General features: G+C 35.2%; 2 protein-coding genes across 3 annotated transcripts; both read right to left on the bottom strand.

Moving 5' to 3' along the window:
* Positions 1-1,311: 1,311 nt before the first annotated feature.
* LOC143554336 (DNA-directed RNA polymerase II subunit RPB1-like) lies at positions 1,312-10,184 on the bottom strand. Of its 2 annotated transcripts, XM_077044119.1 has the most exons (14): positions 9,846-10,180; positions 8,573-8,836; positions 7,810-8,109; positions 7,563-7,721; positions 7,245-7,406; positions 6,938-7,158; positions 6,704-6,845; positions 6,284-6,619; positions 5,889-6,175; positions 5,548-5,806; positions 2,402-5,460; positions 2,194-2,265; positions 1,848-1,901; positions 1,314-1,585 (listed from the first exon to the last, which is right to left on the bottom strand). In XM_077044119.1, the coding sequence occupies exons 1-14, from the start codon at positions 9,927-9,929 to the stop codon at positions 1,510-1,512; spliced, it is 5,475 nt and encodes a 1,824-aa protein (XP_076900234.1). In that variant the 5' UTR covers positions 9,930-10,180; the 3' UTR covers positions 1,314-1,509. The 2 variants fall into 2 exon arrangements, with proteins under 2 accessions (XP_076900230.1, XP_076900234.1); XM_077044115.1 differs by having other exon boundaries at positions 1,312-1,585; positions 6,284-6,845; positions 9,846-10,184.
* Positions 10,185-19,864: 9,680 nt separating this feature from the next.
* Positions 19,865-20,644, bottom strand: LOC143555909 (uncharacterized). Its single transcript, XM_077045378.1, has one exon. The coding sequence runs from the start codon at positions 20,642-20,644 to the stop codon at positions 19,865-19,867; it is 780 nt and encodes a 259-aa protein (XP_076901493.1).
* Between the last annotated feature and the right edge of the window lie 1,784 nt (positions 20,645-22,428).

Consider the following 22,428-nt stretch of genomic DNA (forward strand, 5'->3'; position numbering starts at 1 on the left):
TACCGCCACCACACCACTTTTCAGACCACCAATATGACATGAGAATCAAGTAGAGTAATTATCATATAGTAATTAAATAATTACTCTACTTGTATACATAATTATTCTACTTGATTCTCACGTTTAGCACGTTAATTTCATTTGTACGTTAACATTCCCCTATATATATATATATAGAAAAGGGTTCAAATAAAAAGAAGAAGTTTCCTAGGAATGGTAAGAACCAATAGAATTTTGACATTTGACATTAAAACCTATGGTGAAAGAATAATTCTAGGAAACTATGACGGTATTTGGTAATTTTAAATCTCAACCATTGATTGATATGATCTAATGGCTATGATTTATTCTTAGTCTTCCTAGGAAACTACTTGTTTTTAGGATAACCCTCCCCTATATATATATATATATATATAATGGTGATGGTGGCGGTGGTAGGACGGTGGTGGTAGTGGCGTGACGATGTGGCAGTGATGGCGGCAGCGACAATGGTGACGACAGTGGGTTTTGAAGTTTAATCAAAACTTTGAGAAATCACATTTTTTGCTCTAAAACTAACTAGGTTAGTTTCTGTTAGGAAAATGTTCGATAAATGCCAATAGGGTGAAAGTAGAGATTAACCTAGGGTTTCTTAAGTTGGGTTTAATATCGGCCAATAGGTCAAAATTCAAATTATTAAAATTCAATATCCCTTTTTTAAACGAGCTAAATACTCTTAATGATCCTTGTATCTACTACCCGAATCAAATGCATACGTCTGAATTGTTATATTAAGGGAAACAAATAGCCCCACCCCTTTTTCAACAATAAGTATTCAAGCTTTTAGCAAAGAATGCACCCTTTTAAAATTGTTATTTACTGTCTAGTCTTCTTTAATAAAGTGTCAACATTTTTTGTCATATCTTATTCTTAATCCAGAATAGTATAATGTACTTTTTAAGATTACCCTAGGGAGTTTGAACTACAAAGATCATAATAAAAATTTAATAGTTACTTTATAAAACCTTATTTTTTTACAAACAGTAATAAGTTTTTTACTATTTATCACCGCCTAATAAACACAGGGATACAATTACTTTAATCAACATAAGGACCTTTTAGAATTGTTAATAATAATACACAAAATATACATCTACAAACTAAATAAAAGAAGTATGCAAGAGTATCTAAAATAACGAATGAAAACTATATTGTTTCTTATAAACAAACAAAAAAAGGCATGGAAAATAAATGTTTAAAAATTAAAATATATTTTACAATCAAGTATTAATATTCTCTTGTTAAGAAATATTCATTAAAATACGACAAGTTTAGTCTTTTTAACGTATATTTACAAACAAATATGATATGATTTAAAGTTTTAATAAATCCCAACAAAATACGATATAATTTGACTTTGTTTCATACACAATAGTCTAGTCTCACTTTTATACCAAACATGTCAAAAGTCATAGTATCATACACCATCATCTGAAAAACTGAATGGATTTGAGTTGATACAACTTCCACTTAAGATCTCGACCCATCATGACTGGTCGATGATGGTGAATACCCGGGTGCACTTGGTGAGTATCCAGCACTTGGACTGAAATAAACCCAGAAACAATCAATTAATGGTATGAAAAAATCGACTATAAAATGCCAAATTTGCCCCAAGTCCATAATTTATTAGTTCAAAAGACCGTTCTAAATTAAAGGTGTACACGAGCCACGTGTGAGCTACTCAAAAACAGCTCGTTATGCTCAAATCGAGCTGAGCTCAAACAAGCCCTCCAAGAATTAAAAAGTAATCAGGTATTATAACGCCATGAACTATAAATGAAAACCGAAAGATGAGATGAAGTCACCTGTATTGTGGCGAGCTTGGGCTGTAGTCAGGGCCCACACCAGAGTTGTAAGGACTGCAGAAAGACACAAATATCAAGCCCATGACAACTAGATATGTACACTACTAAATACATCTGAAAATTCCCAAATCACTTCTATCCATATTTTTTAATGATTAACTTTTTAATGATTAACTAGTGTCAAAACACAATTCACAAATGTGATACTACTTGATAATAATCTAAACATTTGAGTAAAAATGACTCCGTGTTGTAGATTGAATATACTGGTTTCTTTTCAGGTTGCCAGACAAATAAGAGTTTGCAGTACTTGCAAATGATATTAAATATAATATAATAAACATACCTGCTGGGACTGTAAGTAGGGCTTGAAGGCGAGTAAGATGGAGATGTTGGAGAATACGACGGCGAAGTCGGGCTGCAAAGGAAAATTCAACATTTAATTAGAGTAAAGTAGGCGGAAGCCTTTTAACAATAATTATTTAAATTTAACCAACTCATGGACCATATAAAAACACATTTAAGTTTCAAAACAGAGAGATTAGCATCGGTACCTGTAGCTAGGTGAAGTCGGGCTATAAGGGCTCGAAGGAGACAGCCTAGGACTGCTAGGAGAATAAGCCAGAGACGGGCTGTATTTGGCAGAAGACGGATTGTAACTCGGAGAAGTTGGACTGTAGCTAGGTGAAGTTGGGCTGTAACTTGGTGAAGTAGGGCTGTAGCCAGGAGAAGTAGGACTGTAAGCAGGTGAGGTGGGGCTGTAAGATGGTGAGGTGGGGCTGTAAGATGGTGAGGTAGGGCTATAAGATGGGGATGTAGGGCTGTAAGATGGTGAAGTGGGGCTGTAGGATGGTGAGGTAGGGCTGTATGCTGGGGATGTGGGACTGTATGCTGGTGAAGTGGGACTGTAGGCTGGAGACGTGGGGCTGTAGCTAGGTGATGTGGGTGAGTAACTGGGAGACGTGGGGCTGTAGCTAGGTGATGTTGGAGAGTAGCTAGGTGATGTAGGAGAGTAGCTAGGTGAAGTCGGTGAGTAGGTAGGGCTAGTTGGACTATAGCCAGGTGAACTTGGACTGTAAGTCGGTGAAGTGGGGCTATAACCAGGTGAGGTCGGGCTGTAGCCAGGTGAGGTCGGGCTGTAACCAGGAGAGGTCGGGCTATAGCCAGGAGAACTTGGACTGTAACCTGGAGATGAAGGGCTATAGCCAGGTGATGATGCCGGAGAAAATCCCATCCCACCCACATAAGGCGAAAACTGTGCATCATTAAACGGTGACAATCTTAAATTCGGGCTGTGTAAATAATTGGTGGGTGACATCATTCCATCATGATAAGGAGTAATTGGGGACCGTCCAGGTGTCATCCCGATGTCGAGCCCATCCATATAGCTAGGAAGCTGGACATCAATAGCTTGTTGTAGCATCTGCTCGTTTAACAATAAAGCACAATCTCCCGTCCCTATAGGAGCAAGCTGACCCAACATAATATTCTCAGTAACTCCGCGAAGGTAATCAGTTTCTGCATACACAGCAGCATCGAGAAGAATGTCAACTGTTTCTTCAAACGAACATCTCATCATTGGCCCGGTATCGTTCCTGTTAATCCCGTGACGTGTTATAGCCATAAGGTGACCACGATAGGTCATAGTATCACATAATATAGCCAAATGCCTGTAATTAACATATGACCCATCGAATGAAATCACGACCCGAAGCTCATCCAGTAAAGACCGCCTCACAGCTTCTATGCCAAGAACTTCAATCACTTCAATCAAATGATTACTAGTTGACCTCAATGCATCAACATCTTCATGGCACATAACAGCCAACAGATTAACACCTTCTGTATCAAGCATCCATTCAACTTCCGGCTTGAATCCTTCATTCTCATCAAACTTGTTAACTTTACCCGATTTAATAAACACCTTGTTGATGTCGGGAATCCCACGCAACGCCATTTCTGTCAGCATATTACTTTCAATTTTCTTCAGAAACACGTCATCTTCAGCAGACTCGTCTTGCAACTCGCCTTTGGGAGCCTCGTCATTCATAATGCGTATACGCAATATCAACTTCTCAGCATTGTCATCATTGAATATACACGTTAAATCATCATCAAACTCGAGATTAATCTTCTCAGCAATATCTGCCATGCTCAACTTCTTATCAACCATCATTTCCCGATTCAACTCAATACGAAGCAGCCAAGGCGATATCTTATCGGGGTCGATTTCTTCATCAGGCATTTCATAGTATGATTTCACAAAATCAACATCTTCTTCTATAATTGTACTCATGGGGTCCGGGTCATACCATACTTCGGTAGCTTGAGTCACACTCCTCAGTGTCGTGTACTCGAGAGCACACTGGACATTTTTAGCCCTGTCCTTTGTCTTGCTGACATCGGGCTTCAAATAAACCGACAATGAAGGAGTTTTGATCTTTTTAGCAACGTTAATGATTTCTCTCAAACGAGGAACACCGAGGGTCACATTCTTGGCACTCACACCAGCATAATGGAAAGTGTTTAAAGTCATCTGTGTCGCGGGCTCACCAATCGACTGTGCTGCAACACACCCAATCATTTCTCCAGGTGCAACAAGAGACTGTAGAAATCTTGACTCGATCTCACCAATAACCCACTCAAACGCCTCACGAGTAAGCCTGTACTCGCTTAACACCCGTTTGCTAGCAAACGTGCTTCGCAGAAGAATGTTGAAAAACAGAGTTGCATTCTTTTGAGCTTCAATGCTCAACAAATCATCACCCGGAACAACCCGCAGCCTCTCTTGAAGCTTATCAACTGCCTCCACAATTTCCATCGGGTGCATATCAGAAGGCCGCCTCAAATCCACCTTAAACGTCTTTTGAGCGTTCCAAATTAGACGTTTGAGATTCACAGGCATTGGCCACGAGTTATCACCGGTAGTTGCAATCTCGGTCCCAAGCTGGATTCGATCAGCTTCGAGTTTTTGCACCTCAGCGTCGAACACGTTTCTGAACTCCCGGATTGTTTTCAGATCTTCAACGTGTTCTGGCAACATGTAACTAGGATTCCAGTTCTGGTCATCAATCTCATATTTGTAAAGCCGATCAAACTCCTTTTTCTTAATTTTTAACGAATCGAGTTTCTGACTCTCAATCCAAACCGCATCCATACCATCTTCACCATACAGAAACTGGATAACATCTCCTAAAGAGTTTCTAACTGTACCATCATACTTCACCATGATATCTTCCATAGCTTTTACTAAACGCCTTTGAATATAACCAGTCTCAGATGTTTTCACTGCCGTATCAATCAACCCTTCTCTACCACCCATGGCATGAAAAAAGAACTCCTGTGGTGTTAACCCTCGAAGATAAGAGTTTTCCACAAACCCACGACTTTCAGGTCCGTAATCATCTTTTGTGAAATGAGGAAGCGTTCGGTCAATGAAACCATATGGGATACGCTTACCCTCCACGTTCTGTTGTCCCACACAAGCAGTCATTTGTGATATGTTGATGAAACTTCCTTTCGAACCTGCCGTGACCATTGCCTTGAGATTGTTGCTTTCTGATAAACTTTTTTGGGCACTGCTTCCTGCGTCATCACGAGCCTTGTTCAGCACCTGCAAGCAAAATCATGAGAACAGATTTAAGATTACAGTTCTACATCATATTGTGCAATTGAAAAGTATCGGAGAATAATCAGGTACCTGATTGACTCTGTTTTCGAATGACTCCATCATTGTCCGACCAGGCTCTGCTTCCAACTGTTTTTCCTGAGCAGCCCTAATAAGTTCTTTCACCTCATTCTTAGCTTTAGAAATAGTTTCATTGATTGTTTCCATGGTGGATGCATCAGCAATTGTGTCTCCAATACCGATACTGAACCCTTGTTGCAAAAGCCAGTAGTTAACAAGCCACTGTGTATGCCCAAGAAATTTACGAGAAGCATCTGGACCAACTTCCTCCCTGCAATATTATAATCACAAATTACATGCATGCAAACTAGTTTATCGTAGAAAATATGATAGTTACATTCCGGAAAACACACCAGATGACATGTATAAGACTTCCTGTAGATGCTCCAAGGGTTTTTTTACAAAGAGTGCCAGTAATGACCTCCCCTTTCTCTATTCTAACTTGAGTATCACCAGGTGTCATGTGGCCAGTTTCAGTTTCTGAATGCCAAGCTGCTGTTCTAATGAGATTAATCTGTTTTGGAATAATCAGATTGAACACCTGCTTCCCTGTCCATAGGGGTCTAGGTTTCAAAATAGTAGGTGTTGGTACTTTTCCATCAAAATCCTCCCACCACATCAATATGTTCATAAAGACATCCTGCATATGTAGAGAGAATTAAACAAAAGAATATATCATGAAAAGACAAGCACAATAGGTTGTGTTCACTCGTTTGTTGGATTAAACAAACACGGGCGTAACAATCACCTTCTCAATAAAGGTATCTCTCTTGGTGATTTTCCTGCAACCTAGTAGTGTATCTTGCACGATACCCATAACAGGCCGATTTGCTTGAGGAGAGACAATGCATTTAGGTACCATCATCAACTCAAGCACCTCTGCTCTTGTTTCAAATGACTGAGGTACGTGCATGTTCATTTCATCTCCGTCAAAATCAGCATTATATGGTGAAGTGACTGACAAATTCAACCGGAAGGTAGAATATGGCATGATCTTAATCCTATGCCCCATTATAGACATCTTATGCAGACTCGGTTGTCGATTGAAAAGAACAAAATCTCCATCATTCAAATGTCGCTCCACCTGTGACAAGATTGTTAAAGATGACAACTTGACAACATTAACTTTCAATAAAACACAAAAAAATTTGACGAGACAATAACATGCCTTGTATCCAAACTCCAAATGATGATCACTGCTTTTCTTCAAGTAACGAAGATCAAGCCTTTGACCATCTTCCCTGATAATGTATTTAGCTCCAGTTTTACCAGGAGGGGGATGGGGACCATACTCAACAAGCTCCTTTAACCTAATATAAAATGAAAAACAAAAATTAAAACCCAAAAATTGAATAGACGAAGTAAACAATCAGAAGAAAAGTATTCCCAAATGTTTGCGGACCTTTCCATGTTATAAGGAGTGACTGTCTCAGGATAAGTAAGATTAAGAGCAATACTCCATGGTACTCCCAGTTGATCAATGTTTATCGTTGGATCTGGAGTAATAACTGTACGTGCTGAAAAATCAACACGCTTCCCCATCAGGTTACCTCTGATCCTACCTTCCTTTGCTTTAAGCCTACTGCATATTGATTTGATAGGACGACCTGACCGCTGTGTAGCCTGTGGAATAACAAAAATATTAAGTCATGGAAATGTAAGAATACTACAATTCATGTACAGTTTCATATAAAGAGACATATGCATACCCTTGGCTGACCAGGAAGCTCATTATCAAAATATGTAGCAACATGAAACTGCAGTAACTGGGCAAATTCAGAGATAATGTGAGCAGGAGCTCCATTCCTCTCTTGCCTCCTCAGGTTCTCGTTGTGTCTGATTATCATAGCCAGTTGATGAGTTAAATCGTCCTGTTTCAAAAACGAGTAAAAGACAGATAAAAAGTGAGAATTAAGCCTTAGAAGATGTTAAAGATATAATGCAGATATCAATCAGGGCACTTGTGTGTGTGGTGTGTGAAAGAGTGGGGTGGGGTGCGGGTCGGATTATATAATCAAGAAACTTGCCTCACTCCGAGCGGAAGTGTCCATCATCACAGACGGTCTAACTGGAGGCGGTGGTATTGGAAGGACCTGCAATATCATCCAATCTGGACGAGCATATTTAGGGTTCAAGCCCAGAAGTATGCAGTCCTCATCACTTATTCGCTTTAAAACACTTAGAACCTGGAAGAAGGTGATACTCATAAGCCTTAAAAAGAAAGAAACACAGCAAGTGAACATGTAAAAAATGAAACAAGTTCCAGAATGATACTCTTTCTGCAGAAAGCTGCTGTTTTCTTTCAGCCGGCTCAGGTAGCTGTTCAGAGTCATCGCTTTTCTTTTTCTGAAGCTTGTATTCTGCAACCATTTTCATACCTTCAATAGTAATCTTGGGCTGCTGGGCCCCACAACCCCCTCGACTCTTCTTAACTGGCTCATCACTGTCCTGGTTTTGAGAATCAATCTCATCACCACCTTCACATTTAGTTTTGCTCTTGCATGCGTCTAATATCTTCTTAAGCCTATTTTTTGGGTTTCTTATCTTTTGAGCTTGCTTGAATTTATGATCTTCCTGTAGAAGCAGAAACAATGACGAGGTGTGTAAGTGAATTTCTTACATCCAACACAAAGATGCACACGTGGAGAGGATCAACAAGTTATAAGTTAGACAAGATTGAATAATGCATATATTCAACTAAACAACAAATCAACCCACCTTAACAGGTTATGAACTTTTTGTGAATCCATAAGAGTAAACAAATTTCAGAAAATCCAGAGATCAAAACAGAATCTAGAGAATACCATATATGTTACTATGCATCATTTTTCTCAGCAAGTTTTCAAGAAACATATATGATGCTACAAATAGTCATGCAAAATAATTCTTCATTCTTGGGTTTCAAAATCTTTTCCATCGCCGTCTAATGTGGAGCGGTATAAAACCAAAGATATCGTATATTTATTGTTAGGAAGGAAGGTCAAATTCCATTACACACATAAACACAACAAACCCAAATCACTTCAGTATAAGGTACCTCATCTGCAAGGATCTTTGAACAATTGAAGCATACACATCGCATTATACTGAGCACAGTCTTCATAAATCCAATATGAAACATGGGTTTGGCAAGCTCAAGATGCCCAAAATGACCCGGGCACTCAGCCATATTAGCCGTACATGTCTCACATTTCATCTTCCTATCTATAGTCCCAAGCCTCGGGTCACTAAGTCCAGCTACTTTTGGTTTTCCCCGCTCAGTCGTTTCACCATGCTCTATATGCACAACAGACATTTGCCTCTGCAACAAGAAAACAACACAAAATTCAGTATCAAAAAAGCAATCACTTTCACATAAACAAGTGCAGAAAGTTTCAGTTTACACATTCTAAAGATACATAAAAAGTCAAAAGCATATTAACAACGCAAGACAACGTATATAGGTCATCTCCAACTAGAAAACAATGAAAACCTATCATAAACTCAAAAGGTTATAACAAAACCATGTTAAACCAAACATATAGTATCTGCTTCAAGTCCAAAATGAAAACTGTTCTACTAGCACAGAATTCAGTATCCAAAATCATCTCTTTCAAATAAGCAAATGCAGAAAGTATCATTTGCTCATCAATTACTCATTCTAACCCTCAGTTCAAGTAAAGACTGTCGATTGTAGTGATACAAATACGTCAAAAGAAATATACACATACAGGACGCCACTGGTTTGAAACCAATAAAAACTCATCATAAACTCTAATTTTTTTGGCAAAATCATGTTAGACCGAACAAATAGTATCTGCTTCAAGTCCAAAATTATCTCTTCTACTCGCACAAAATTCAGTATCCAAAACCATCTCTTACACATAAACAAGCACAGAAAGTTTCATTTACTCATTTAAACTCTCAGTTCAAGTCACGAACGTGTTAATTCTAATAATACAAAGAATTCAAAAGCAAATTACAACACATTTCAGCTCCAAAATAAAAAAGGTTCTCCTGGCACGAAACTCAGTATCCAAAACCATCTCTTACACATCAACAAACAGAAGGTTTCATTCATTCATTTAAACACTCAGTTCAAGTCAATAACCTATTGAGATTCCAATAACACAAAGAAGTCAAAAGCAATACACAACACACACAGTACGCCAATAGCTATCTCCAAATGAAAACCAATACAAACTCCAAAATCACTACCAAAATCATATTAAACCGAGCAAACACTCATCGAATTTCATCTACATAACCAAACCAGAACAACCAGAGCAACTGAATTAACAAAAAATGGGTTAATTATTATTAATGATTACAATTTCATCTGGACTGAGTATGCCGAACTGCACCACACGGACTTTCGCCACTTCCGCAGGCGAGTACGGAAACCGAATATCCATCGCTGTACGGACAGATCGTCAACAAAACGATTAAACGAGCAAATTAGGGTTTTGAAATAGTGAAAACCGAATAATAAACGGAATTGTGAATTGAATTAGGAGTTTGAGTTAATATGATGTGTGGATTTGAATTGATTGATGATTGATTGTTGAGTTTAGTTTAGCGTTGGTGTGCTAAACCGGATCGCTCTTCAGATCGAAGGCGTGGTTGCATCAAGAGAGAATGAAGGTGGAGTGGGGTATTTATAGGCGGATGAGGTTGGATCTGCCCTAGCGCGTGGTTTCCGAGTGGGAAGTTACGATAATGCCCCTGGGATGTGTTGTTGGGTTATTATTGGTTCTAGACTTTTTAGTATGTGCGATAAAATTTATAATAATTTGTTTTATAGTCGGTTAGATGATTTTGTTAAAGAAATATATTTATATATTTATAAAAGTTTATAATTACAATACCTACGTAATAAGACGGAAAACGACTGCAAGTATATATGTCTTGTTATAACTGATATGAAAGAATTCAGTGTGGATAATGTAAAACTTTATCATATATATCTATCTCTAGTGATAATAAAATACTCGTTTAGGATTTAGCTAAGAAACAGTTGAACACGTTTAATCATTTGATGACATGCATTTCGAATTGAGAGAGTTAAAACTAGAAGAGTACCAGGCAGGGCCAGCTCTAAAAATGAAAAAAAAAATTGGGTTGAAGGACAAAATTTTTTTACGTCTTAAATAGAATGAGTATTTTGTTGGATTTAAACAAATTAATTTTTATATAAGCTTATTTGGTTATAATTGGGGTTGTATAAAAAAGTTTTGTATAAAAAATTGTATTAAACATGTCTAAAATGAAACTAAAACTCACTTTGGTTGAAAGTCATTGTTTAAACAATAAATATACATATTGTTTTTAATAAAAATACATTTAATTTTAAATAAATCTGGGCCTAGCGGGGTGTTGGGCTTGTGGTCGTCTACCACATTGCCACACCTTATAGTCGGCCTTGGTACCAAGACATATACTTTTGTCAAGTTGTACTCGTCCGAAAGGGTAATACATATGTTATATGTGTGTGTAGAGTCGTAACATGGTTACATGACCGGTCTATTAGTATAACAAAACAAAATTAGGGCTTTGGGACTACATAGTTTTGGGCCTCAATCTAATATGTATATATATATATATATATATATATATATATATATATATATTTGTTGATATGGGGTTATTTGATAGCTTCTTAATTACCATTAAGAGGCCACATCTTCATGGTTCATAGTCACTTAAGTCATGGGGTATACTCTAACCCCAACATAGATTAAAATGACATGACACTTTAAAGATTGATTAAACCACTCCACACTTGTGTTAAATTTGTTAAAAAGAGCCTAGGGTTATGCTTTTAACAGGTTAAAAGGCAAATAACAACACATTAAATTAACAATTAGTATGGATGAGATAAAGTTAAAAGGATTTCATTTGGGTGAGATAAAGTGAATGAGAGAAAAATGAGAGATGTGGAGTTAAGATGTGTTAGAGTATACCTCATGGCCTTAATAGTTAAAAGGTAACTTTAAATCTGAATGGTTAACATGCTACCTCTTAATTATTCAGACTTAAAGACTACATTTTAACCATTTAAAGGTTATAAATCACTAAAGACAATCTTTAATGACCATTAAAAGTCTACCATTCAACCCAAGTTGAATTTATTAGTAATCAATGCTACTCTAATGTAACGAGAATTTTCAAAACATGTGTTCTAGTTTACAAGAGATTGAGTATCTCATTAATCGTTATAACAATTTTGGTATTTTGGAACTTAACCTTTTGGGAGGGTAATAACTCGGCTCATTTTTCTTAAAACGGCGACTATCTTGTATTTAGACTACCACATATTTAATATTATATAGTTTTCTAATTACATTTATTTTTTCAAGTAAAAGAAAGAACCCGATCAATAATTTTTTCCACTACTTCAAGTGCGTATAATTTATCTTAAAATATAGATTATTTCAATAACCTTAATATATACAATTGTTTTCTGTTGCAACAAAATCTTCTACGTTTAAAAGATTAAAATTCTACATTTATTGGTTATTAAGATGATTATCTTTTTTCTTCTTAAAATTAGAATGGTATATGGACATTGTAATTGTAAATGTATGTGTTGAAAATGTCAAGTGTTTAGTGTTGTCCACAAGATTTTTTTCAATATCTCAAATCAAATTACTGTCATGTTATTCCAACACGTTTACATTTTAGTTGGTAAGAAACGTTGTTGTTTTTTCTTCTTAACTTTATATATATTCATTATTCACTTCTTGTATAATAGTGGATTATGCATTTACATGCATAAGTTCTTTAGTAAAAATAACAGTTTAAAATAATAGACTGTATAATAACTTATGAAAGTGAATAAAACAAGGGATGTAATATTCATACACCACCCCCACATGTCTATACGGGTCGTATAGGCCTATACGGCCGTCGTATAGGCCTATACGGCCGTATAGGGTACGGATGACTGACAAAGGGACAAAAACAACTTTTTGCTGCCTATACGACCGTATAGACCTATACGAGCCGTATAGGCATTAAATAGCTCGTATTGCTCCCTGACAAACCATGAAACCTATACGGTCGTATAGGGCTATACGACCGTAGAGAAAACATTTGCAGAAAAATTCAGACTACCTTTTGACCACTGTTAATCGCTGCCGTAAAACGTAGATGATGGATTGGATGATCCGCAAGGCGACGGAGGAATGCATTCCACTTCCCAATGTGCCGGATATACTTGGCTCACCACCGACACCGGAGCCACAAGCAAATGGGCATCCACCATAGTAGTTCTTATTTTATTTTCATTATGTCTTGATGTGCAATATTATGAACTTTATGTACGTGGACCACGTTTAAAACTTGATGTATGTTAGGGTAAATTAGTTACTTTTATGTATGTGGACCATGTGTTTAGAACATGATGTATTTTGAGGTGCACTTTTATTTTAATGTATGTGGACCAGATGTTTATCAGTATGTTTTGGCCAAATGTTTTCTTGTTTGCTTAATCATTGATTGATTATTGTGTATGGACTATTATAAAGTGTAACATAATATAATTTTAAACGAATGTTCTTGAGGGTACACCTACAAATTACTTAGTCAAACGTGTTATGTAAATATTACAAGACAATTTATTAAATTCTAAAATATCATATCATTCAACTTTTTAATATAAAACATAATTCTATATAAGTGAAACAACATATGAAATGGTCGAAAAGAAGAACGTCTAAAATTGCTAAAAAAATATGATGCAAGTCAGATAATATATCAAATTTTTTTTCAAAAAACATGTCTATACGACCCGTATAGGCCTATACGAGGCATTATAAATGATGGCCGACAACATCAGACATAAACTGACACGATTCAGGTGCTATACGACCGTATAGCCCTATAAGAGTTGTATAAGAAAAAAAATGTGTGTGAGGATCATAAGTGGTGTGAAAGAATCCTAAGCCTAAAACAAACAAGATCTCATTAAAATGGTAACATGGTAACTAATGGATAATGAGAGGAGGTGATAAAATGGCAGGATACACATATGGTGTCAGATTCAATCGACACCAATCCTTTTTTTTTTCGTTTTCAAATTAACAACCTTTTAATTATTGAACCCTTTGGTTTTAGGGTTGTGGGGTGGGAGAATGCATCTCGTTGGCCGTGAAAACCTTACTAAATAAACGTGTTTTAAATAAACCGTAACTAAATTAAAAAAAAAGAAAAAGAAAAAGAAAAAACAATGTTAAGTTTAAATAATTAAACCATTAATTCTATTTTCAATATAAATAAGCGAAATTATTATTTTTAATAAGTACCAAATCTTTTATCAATTAAAAAATAAGCTAATTTTGTTGCTAGGATTGATTTATTTTAAAAAGAACAACAAAAATAAAAAATGTGATAAACCATATCTATATAGAGACAAACTTGTCCATTAGAAAATATGCATGGAAATAGTTACAACTTTGAACCTTCATCTTTACCCATGTATTCCTTTTGATCTTAATTGTAACTAACTTCACACCAAAGATTTTCCAACAAACGTAACTTTTACATACGTTAATATATATTTTTTAAAAATTGCACCATAAAAATGAGCATTTTATTGCCTTTAATTTGGGTATGGTATTACTATAGTTTTTTTCAATTAAAAAAATTAACATGTTACGTATGGGCGTTTACAATTTGGTTTTAACGGTTTCTAAGTTAAACTGTGAGACAAACCGTTGGTTTGATTTTTTGTTACTGAAAACCAAAACTGAATCGTCGAAAATTTAAAGTGAATCGTTACTAATGGTTTGGTTTCACGCATTGAGCTTCAATAATAAGTTTATAGTCTGGTTTGGTTTTATATGGCCTATTTTTGGTATAAATTGTAAATTGAATTGTTTGCTATAGTTTGAACATTCAGAAACTTGCTAATCAAAAGTGGTGATTAGTTTAAACGTTTTCAAGTTTCAAATGAACCTTGAACATCCGTAATTGTTACATGATTACTAGAATTTTTGTTTCCCGCCGCATCACGCGGGCACCCGTCTAGTTTAATTGATATGTGTCAGGTATGGACCAAAGGAAAAATGGTATAAAAGTAATAGTACACATTTTCTCTATACACATGCAAGTCACATGTTAATTCCCCCATCATTTTTAAACGTTTATAACTTTTCATATGATATTTTTTTTTAAATATAATTCACCATAATAACAAACGTTTTTTTATCTTTAATATGAGTATGGTTTTATTATATAAGAATACAAAATAATCTACATCATTGTGTTTTTTCTTGCCATTGTGTCTTTCTGTTTGTTATTGTGTTTTTTCGTTATTGTGTCTTTCAACTGATCATTGTGTTTTTTTTAATACTAATAACGCCGTTGTGTAATAATATAATGAAAAATACTAACAAATTATCAAATACATAAAACACAGTGATGAATACATATTCCACAATAACCTGAAACGTAAAACACAATAATGAATGCATATAGCAACATAATGACCTGAAACGTAAGACTCAATGATAAATACATATAACACAATGACCTAAACGTAAAACACAATGGAATCTACATATTACACAATGACTTGAACTTAATACCAATGAACATAATACATTTTTCTCAAATTAAGTGAATATTGAGTACAATGACTAAAACACAAATATAAGTATAAAAACAAATATTAAGCACAAAGACACAATGAGGTTATTGTGTTTTTCATTTGATACTCATATTAAGGATAAAAATTAAACCAAAGATCATGTCATCGTGTCTTTCGTGAAAAGCACAATGACCAAAATCAATAACATGATGCATTATAAACCCAATTAAAAAACACAATGGACAACCAAATAACACAATATGAAAAAAAACCCATCAACTTTTTTTTATTTGTATATAACAATATGATATTCATATTAAAGAAAAAAAATACTTGTTATTATGGTAAAAAAATTTATAAAAAAAATGTCGTATGAAAAAGTTATAAAAGTTTTAAAATGATCGAGGAATTGATATGTGCATTGCATGTTGAGAGAGAAAGTTATCATAAGTGGGTTATTACCTTCTTGCCCTTTTCATCAAATTTTATTTTTAAATTAATCTTCACCATCCAAATTTAAGATCAATGGATTAGATTCATTCTCACTATTCTCATTTTTGTTGCCCTTTGTATTTTAACTTTACCCTTTGTTATATACTGAAAGAAAAAACAAAATAAAATAAAGGGGAATTATTGAAAGCAGCTAGCAAGCGACCTGCGACATTCGTTTCTATCTTTACAATTTTTGCGAGGCATGACCCCTTTACTAGGCTGACCAACTACAATTAGAATGATTTAGCCATTTATTGAAGTCTTCCTTGTTTTATAACAAGCCTACTAGCAAGAAGATGAGAAGAGAATTAGGGAGAGAACAAGTTTATATTATTAATTGGTGTATCATACAATGAAATACCAATAGGTATTTATAAAAAGAGGAAAACTTAAGGAACAAGCCAATCTATATTTAGTAGATGATAATCATAATAAGAAACACAATAGTATCTATATTCATAATACTCCCCCTTGATTATCAACTTCATACGCTTTATGTTGCCTCATTAAAAACCTTGCCAGGAAAACCCAGTGGGACAAAACCTTAGCTAAGGGAAAAAGAGTGCAGCGTGTATTTTCTCCCCCTGATGAGAATCAGTTAAGCTCCTTGAATCGACGCATCCCGATCCATGAACCAGTTTCTTAAATGTTGAGGTCGGGAGTGATTTGGTAAACAAATCCGCTAAATTGTCACTGGAACGAATTTGTTGGACGATAACATCTCCACTCTTTTGCAAATCATGTGTGAAAAAGAACTTTGGCGAAATATGTTTGGTTTTGTCACCTTTGATATAGCCCTCCTTAAGTTGAGCAATGCATGCTGCGTTATCTTCATGTAAAACTGTCGGCCCCTCGTCTTCGGAATAAATACCACAAGATCCACGAATATATTGTATTACCCTTCTTAACCAAAAACATTATCGACTAGCTTCATAGATTGCTATTATTTCCGCGTGATTAGATGAAGTAGCAGTGATGGTCTGCTTTACTGAACGCCATGAAATTGCAGTACCTCCATATGTGAACAAATATCCAGTTTGAGATCGACCTGTATGAGGATCAGAAAAATAACCTGCATCTGCAAAACTAACCAAACTTGTTTTCCATTGGTTAGTGAAATACAAACCCATATCTTTAGTACCTTGGAAATATCGAAATATTTGTTTGACCCCATTCCAATGTCTCCTTGTCGGGCATGAACTATATCTTGCCAATAAGTTTAAAGAAAACGATATATCCGGTCGTGTATGGCTAGCAAGAAACATTAGTGCACCAATTGCACTTAGATATGGTACTTCTGGACCAAGAATTTCTTCTCCATCTCCCGGAGGTCGGAATGGGTCTTTCTCAACATCCAGTGCCCTTACAACCATCGGAGTACTTAATGGATGCGATTTCTCCATATAAAATCTTTTGAGTAATTTTTCTATGTAATTTTCTTGGTGCACAAGGATTCCATATTTAAGATGTTCAATTTGTAACCCAAGACAAAACTTTGTCTTTCCAAGATCTTTCATTTCAAATTCTTGTTTCAAGTACTCAATCGCCTTTTGGAGCTCTCCCGGAAGTCCAATTATATTCAAGTCATCGACATATACAACAATTATGACATATTCGGATTCTGACCTCTTTATAAAAATACATGGACATACAGAATCATTTTTATATCCTTCTTTCAGCAAATATTCACTAAGGCGATTATACCACATACGTCCAGATTGTTTTAGCCCATATAAAGATTTGTTTAACTTAATTGATAGATGTTCTCGAGAACTAGATTTACATGATGTTGGCAATTTGAAACCTTCCGGAAGTTTCATGTAAATATCGGTATCAAGTGAGCCATAAAGGTAGGCTGTCACAACATCCATTAGACGCACATCAATCCCTTCTTGTATTACCAGACTAATAAGATACGAAACGTCGTCGCATCCATCACTGGAGAATATGTCTCCTCATAATCAATTACAGGTCTTTGAGAAAATCCTTGTGCTACCGATCGTGCCTTATATCGCGTAGTCTCATTTTTCTCATTGCGTTTTCGCACAAAGACCCATTTATATCCAACGGGCTTTACACTTTCAGGTGTATGGACTGCAAGTCCAAAAACTTCTCGTTTCGCAAGGGAATTTAATTCTGTCTCAATTGCGTCTTTCCATTTTGGCCGATCTTTTCTATTTTTACATTCATTGACAGATTTTGGTTCTTGATCCTCATTGTTTTCCATTACTTCTAGCACCACATTGTATGAAAAATTGTCATCGACGTCGACTATATTTCGGTCCCATACCTTTCTAGACATAATATAATTTATTGGGATCTCTTCGTTTTTAGGTACCTGAGGTTCTTTAAGAACCATTATGTCTAGTGTCTCTTCAAGAGACTCCTTTTCAGGCATTGAAGTTACCTCGACAAGACCATCTACATTACTTGCCCCTTTTTTTCTTTCGAGGATTTTTATCTTTAGAACCGATTGGTCTACCACGCTTTAGGCGTGCATTAGACTCATTACCAATACGTGGTTGTCCATCAGGGACACCAATTTTTATTGGAGTATTAATAGCTGGTATGTGTGACTTAGTCACTCTCTTCAGGTCAGTAAATGCGTCTGGTAATTGATTTGCTAATTCTTGTAAATGAATTATCCTTTGAACTTCCGTTTCACATTGTTTAGTTCGAGGATCAAGATGAGATAATGATAGTTCATTTCAAATTATATTGTTTTCCAGCTGTTTTTCATTTCCCCCTAATGTTAGGAAGGTTGATTCATCAAAATGACAATCACCAAATCGAGCCGTAAATAAATCTCCCGTTGATGGCTCTAAATACTTAATGATAGATGCTGATTCATACCCAACATATATTCCTAGCCTCCTTTGAGATCCCATCTTTGTGAGTTGTGGTGGAGCGATTGGAACATATACGGCACAACCAAAAATCCTTAAATGGGAAATATTTGGTTCCTGACCAAAAACCAATTTTAATGGGGATGAAGTATGATAACTCGTTGGTCTGATGCGAATTAGTGTTGCTGCATGTAAAATCGCATGCCCCAAGAAGTAACTGGTAATTTTGATTTCATAATCATCGGTCTTGCAACCATTTGAAGTCGCTTGATAAGCGATTCGGCAAGCCCATTTTGTGTATGTACATGAGGTACAGGATGCTCTACACTTATCCCAATAGACATGCAATAATCATTAAATGATTGGGATGTAAATTCACCAGCATTATCCAATCGAATTTTCTTAATGGGGTGATCTGGAAAATGTGCTCTTAGCCTTATCAATTGGGCAAGTAGTCGTGCAAATGCCATATTGCGACTTGATAGTAAGCACACATGTGACCATCTCGTTGATGCATCAATTAGCACCATAAAATATCTAAATGGTCCACTAGGAGGGTGTATAGGCCCACATATATCCCCGTATATTCTTTCCAAAAAAGTAAGGGATTCACTCCCCATTTTAATTGGTGATGGGTGAGTAATCAACTTGCCTTTTAAGCATGCAACACATGTAATGTCCTTAGTTTGAAGAACCCTTTGGTTCTCTAATGAGTGCCCACATGAATCTTCTATAAATTTTCGCATCATTATTGACCCGGGATGGCCTAACCGGTCATGCCAAACCATAAAGTTTTCTTTGTCCATAAACTTCTTGTTTATGACCATATTAGATTCAATTGCAATAATTTTAGTGCAATACAAACCGGAGGCAAGCGCGGGTAGCTTTTCTAATACATGCTTTTTACCCGATTTCATACTTGTGATTTGAAGGTACTCATTATGCCCCTCACTTATTGTCTCAACATGATATCCATTTAGACGAATATCTTTAAAGCTTATTAGATTTCTTTGAGACAATGGGGAAAATAAAGCATTGTTAAATTTAAATTGTGTTCCACCAGGTAACAGAACACAAGCTTCTCCAAAACCATAAATTAATTTTGTACTACCAGATATAGTACTAACGCTTGCTTCTTTTATAACTAAATTAGAAAAATAGTTCCTTTTCTTGAGAATTGTATGTGTGGTTGCACTATCTATTAAACATATATCTTCACCATTAATATGGAGTTTAGTTAACCACTCCATATGCTTCAAAATAAAATAAAATAAAGTTGCATAAATAAAACATTCAAGATACTTCAAGCATAAAAAAAAACCAAAACATAACGTCTAGTGTGCTTCAAAACAAAAACACAATCTCAAACATAAAGTCTAAAATAAACATTAAGTAAATAGCATAACTTAAATCAAATCATTCATATGTGAAAAAAATCGCAAGCATCCAACTGGGTTGTATCAGCTAAAATATCACTAGAATCCAAATTAGTTGAATCAACAAGGAAATAATCATAATCCAATTTAGTTGCATCATTAGTAAAATCACCAACATCCATGTGAGTATCTTCATTAAGGTCTTTTTGACCACCGGGGATATCAACACTCCCATCATCATATGTGAAATGTGTCTCAATTTCTTTTCCTTTGCCTTTGATGGATTGTTGATTATTTTGCTCGGCCACAAGCAAACAAGATATAAGCTCAGAATACTTGGTGAAACCCCTTTCACGATATTGTTGTTGCAGCAACATATTTGAAGCATGAAAGGTGGAGAATGTCTTTTCCAACATCTCCTTATCAGTAATATTTTCACACAGAATCAGTTGTGACGTGATTCTAAACATTGCCGAGTGATACTCGCTTATAGACTTAAAGTCTTGCAATCTTAAGTGAATCCACTCGTAACGAGCTCTCGGTAATATTACCGTTTTCTGGTGGTCATACATTTCTTTCAATTTGGTCCAAAGAACAAGTGGATCCTTAACTGTAAGGAATTCAGTTTTCAAAGCCTCATGGATATGATGGCGTAGGAAAATCATGGCTTTTGCCTTATCTTGGGTAGTTGATTTATTTCCTTTCTTAATAGTATCACCAAGATTATTAGCATCCAAATGGATTTCAGCATTCAATACCCATGACAAATAATTTTTTCCAGTAATGTCAAGAGCTAAAAACTCAAGCTTTGCAAGATTTGTCATAGCGAACTATATTATAACAATACAATAAAATTAATGGATGTAACTCAAATATAAAAGAACAAACATTAATCACAAGTAAATAAAATTTTACGAGATGCTTAACTATATAAGATTATTTCATGTATAAAAGAATATTTTCTTAAATTTAAACATGTTGTATGTTTAAAACTGGCTGTATTGGAAAATATGTAAATTTTCAAAAAGAATCGAACTTCATTATTATTTAGGAAATAAAAAATTAAAATTAGTAAAAGATATACCATATCATTATTTAGACAGTCGAGGATAATCTCAGTATTGTATATTGGAGATCATTGCATATTATTATTGTAACATTCTATAAAGTTAGTTGAACTTCATTAAACAAAAATATATTAACTGTTAACACTAACGAAAATATTTATTTTATATGTTCTGATATAATTGTTATGGCATATTAATCTCACCATGGTTATGCTACAAAATTGAATTATAAAATACAATCAGTTAATTAATAATCATATTAAGAATAAATATAAATCTCAAGTAGATCCAGAATTGGATGATATAAATTGATTGTTTAAAGAGATTTTAAAGAACGAAACTTATCTCAAACGTAACCCAAAATCATATGAATTACAATATGGATTATTTTGAGAGATAGAAGACAATAACAAGTTAATTTATGTTCACATATCTTACGATGATTCAACTCTAAAAGCAATTCATGCTGATAACGTGTTTTATAACAAGCCTACTAGTAAGAAGATGAGAAGAGAATTAGGGAGAGAACAAATTTATATTATTAATTGGTGTATCACACAATGAAATACCAATAGGTATTTATAAAAAGAGGAAGACTTAAGGAACAAGCCAATCTATATTTAGTAGATGACAATCATAATAAAAAACACAATAGTATCTATATTCATAATATTCCTAAAATTATTGTGATTTATTATTTGAATTTATAATGAAAAATGTACTTTTATGATGCCATTATTTTTAAAGAAAATTATCAGAATAACCACTTTTATGAGAGAGATTCATTCATGCCTTTCCTTCTTATCAATTCCAAATATGTCCTAAATCAAAATAATCGTGATGCAAGGTTTCTTTAGAAGATAACGACTGAGGTAGGAATCAAAAACTGACGCGTGGCATGAAATTCGGTGCCATGATCATTTATGAGAGAAATTTCATAGTCAATTCCACCTTTTGAAAACAGTCGTCATGACGAGCTGCAACCTTGATCTCGTCGTGGCGAGTTATTTAGAAACTAGTTGACAATGACGTATTTTTCGGTGGGTGCGACTTGCTTTGTTGAATCAATGAATATGTGACCACTATTACCAAGCAAGACGCCCTCGACAGATCGTTTTCAAATACCGACGGCGGCTGTGATGCTCGAAAAATGGTCCGAGGCACTTTTTTTTTTTTTTTTTTTCTTTTTTGAAAGTTGATGATAGGTATTTCATCCGAGAAAACAAAGTTGGTAGCAAAGTCACATGGGACGAAGGAGTGAAAGACGGTGAAGTAACATTTTTAAAAAGAGAAAATTATATAAGCCAAATGATGAGAAAGAAACTCAAAATATGCTAAATTTCAAAAATTTTCAAAACTAATCCAACCAAAACCATCTCCGCCGATGCATCACGGAGGAGATGGTTTTCGCAGACACGATTTTCACACCAAAAATAACGAAGGAGGTGGAATTGATCAGAAAATTATCGGGTGAAGTCAGACTCTTTACACGTGTCAGTATTTTAGTGGCGATCGAAATCTGTAGGCGGGAAACCAAATGC

This window comes from Bidens hawaiensis, unplaced genomic scaffold (assembly GCF_021521415.1).
Source record: "Bidens hawaiensis isolate Kalapana, Puna unplaced genomic scaffold, B.hawaiensis_p1.1 tig00001032_1, whole genome shotgun sequence".
Taxonomy (NCBI): Eukaryota; Viridiplantae; Streptophyta; class Magnoliopsida; order Asterales; family Asteraceae; genus Bidens; species Bidens hawaiensis.

What these genes read in the sequence shown, in the direction of transcription:
- LOC143554336 (XM_077044115.1), bottom strand. Translation starts at nt 9,929, where the DNA reads ATGGATATTCGGTTTCCGTACTCGCCTGCGGAAGTGGCGAAAGTCCGT. An exon ending in TACTCAGTCCAGATGAAATT is followed by an intron (nt 8,837 to 9,845) that starts GTAATCATTAAT and finishes TTCTTGTTGCAG; the next exon opens with AGGCAAATGTCTGTTGTGCA. An exon ending in CCGACTTCACCTAGCTACAG is followed by an intron (nt 2,266 to 2,401) that starts GTACCGATGCTA and finishes TTTCCTTTGCAG; the next exon opens with CCCGACTTCGCCGTCGTATT.
- LOC143555909 (XM_077045378.1), bottom strand. Translation starts at nt 20,644, where the DNA reads ATGACAAATCTTGCAAAGCTTGAGTTTTTAGCTCTTGACATTACTGGA.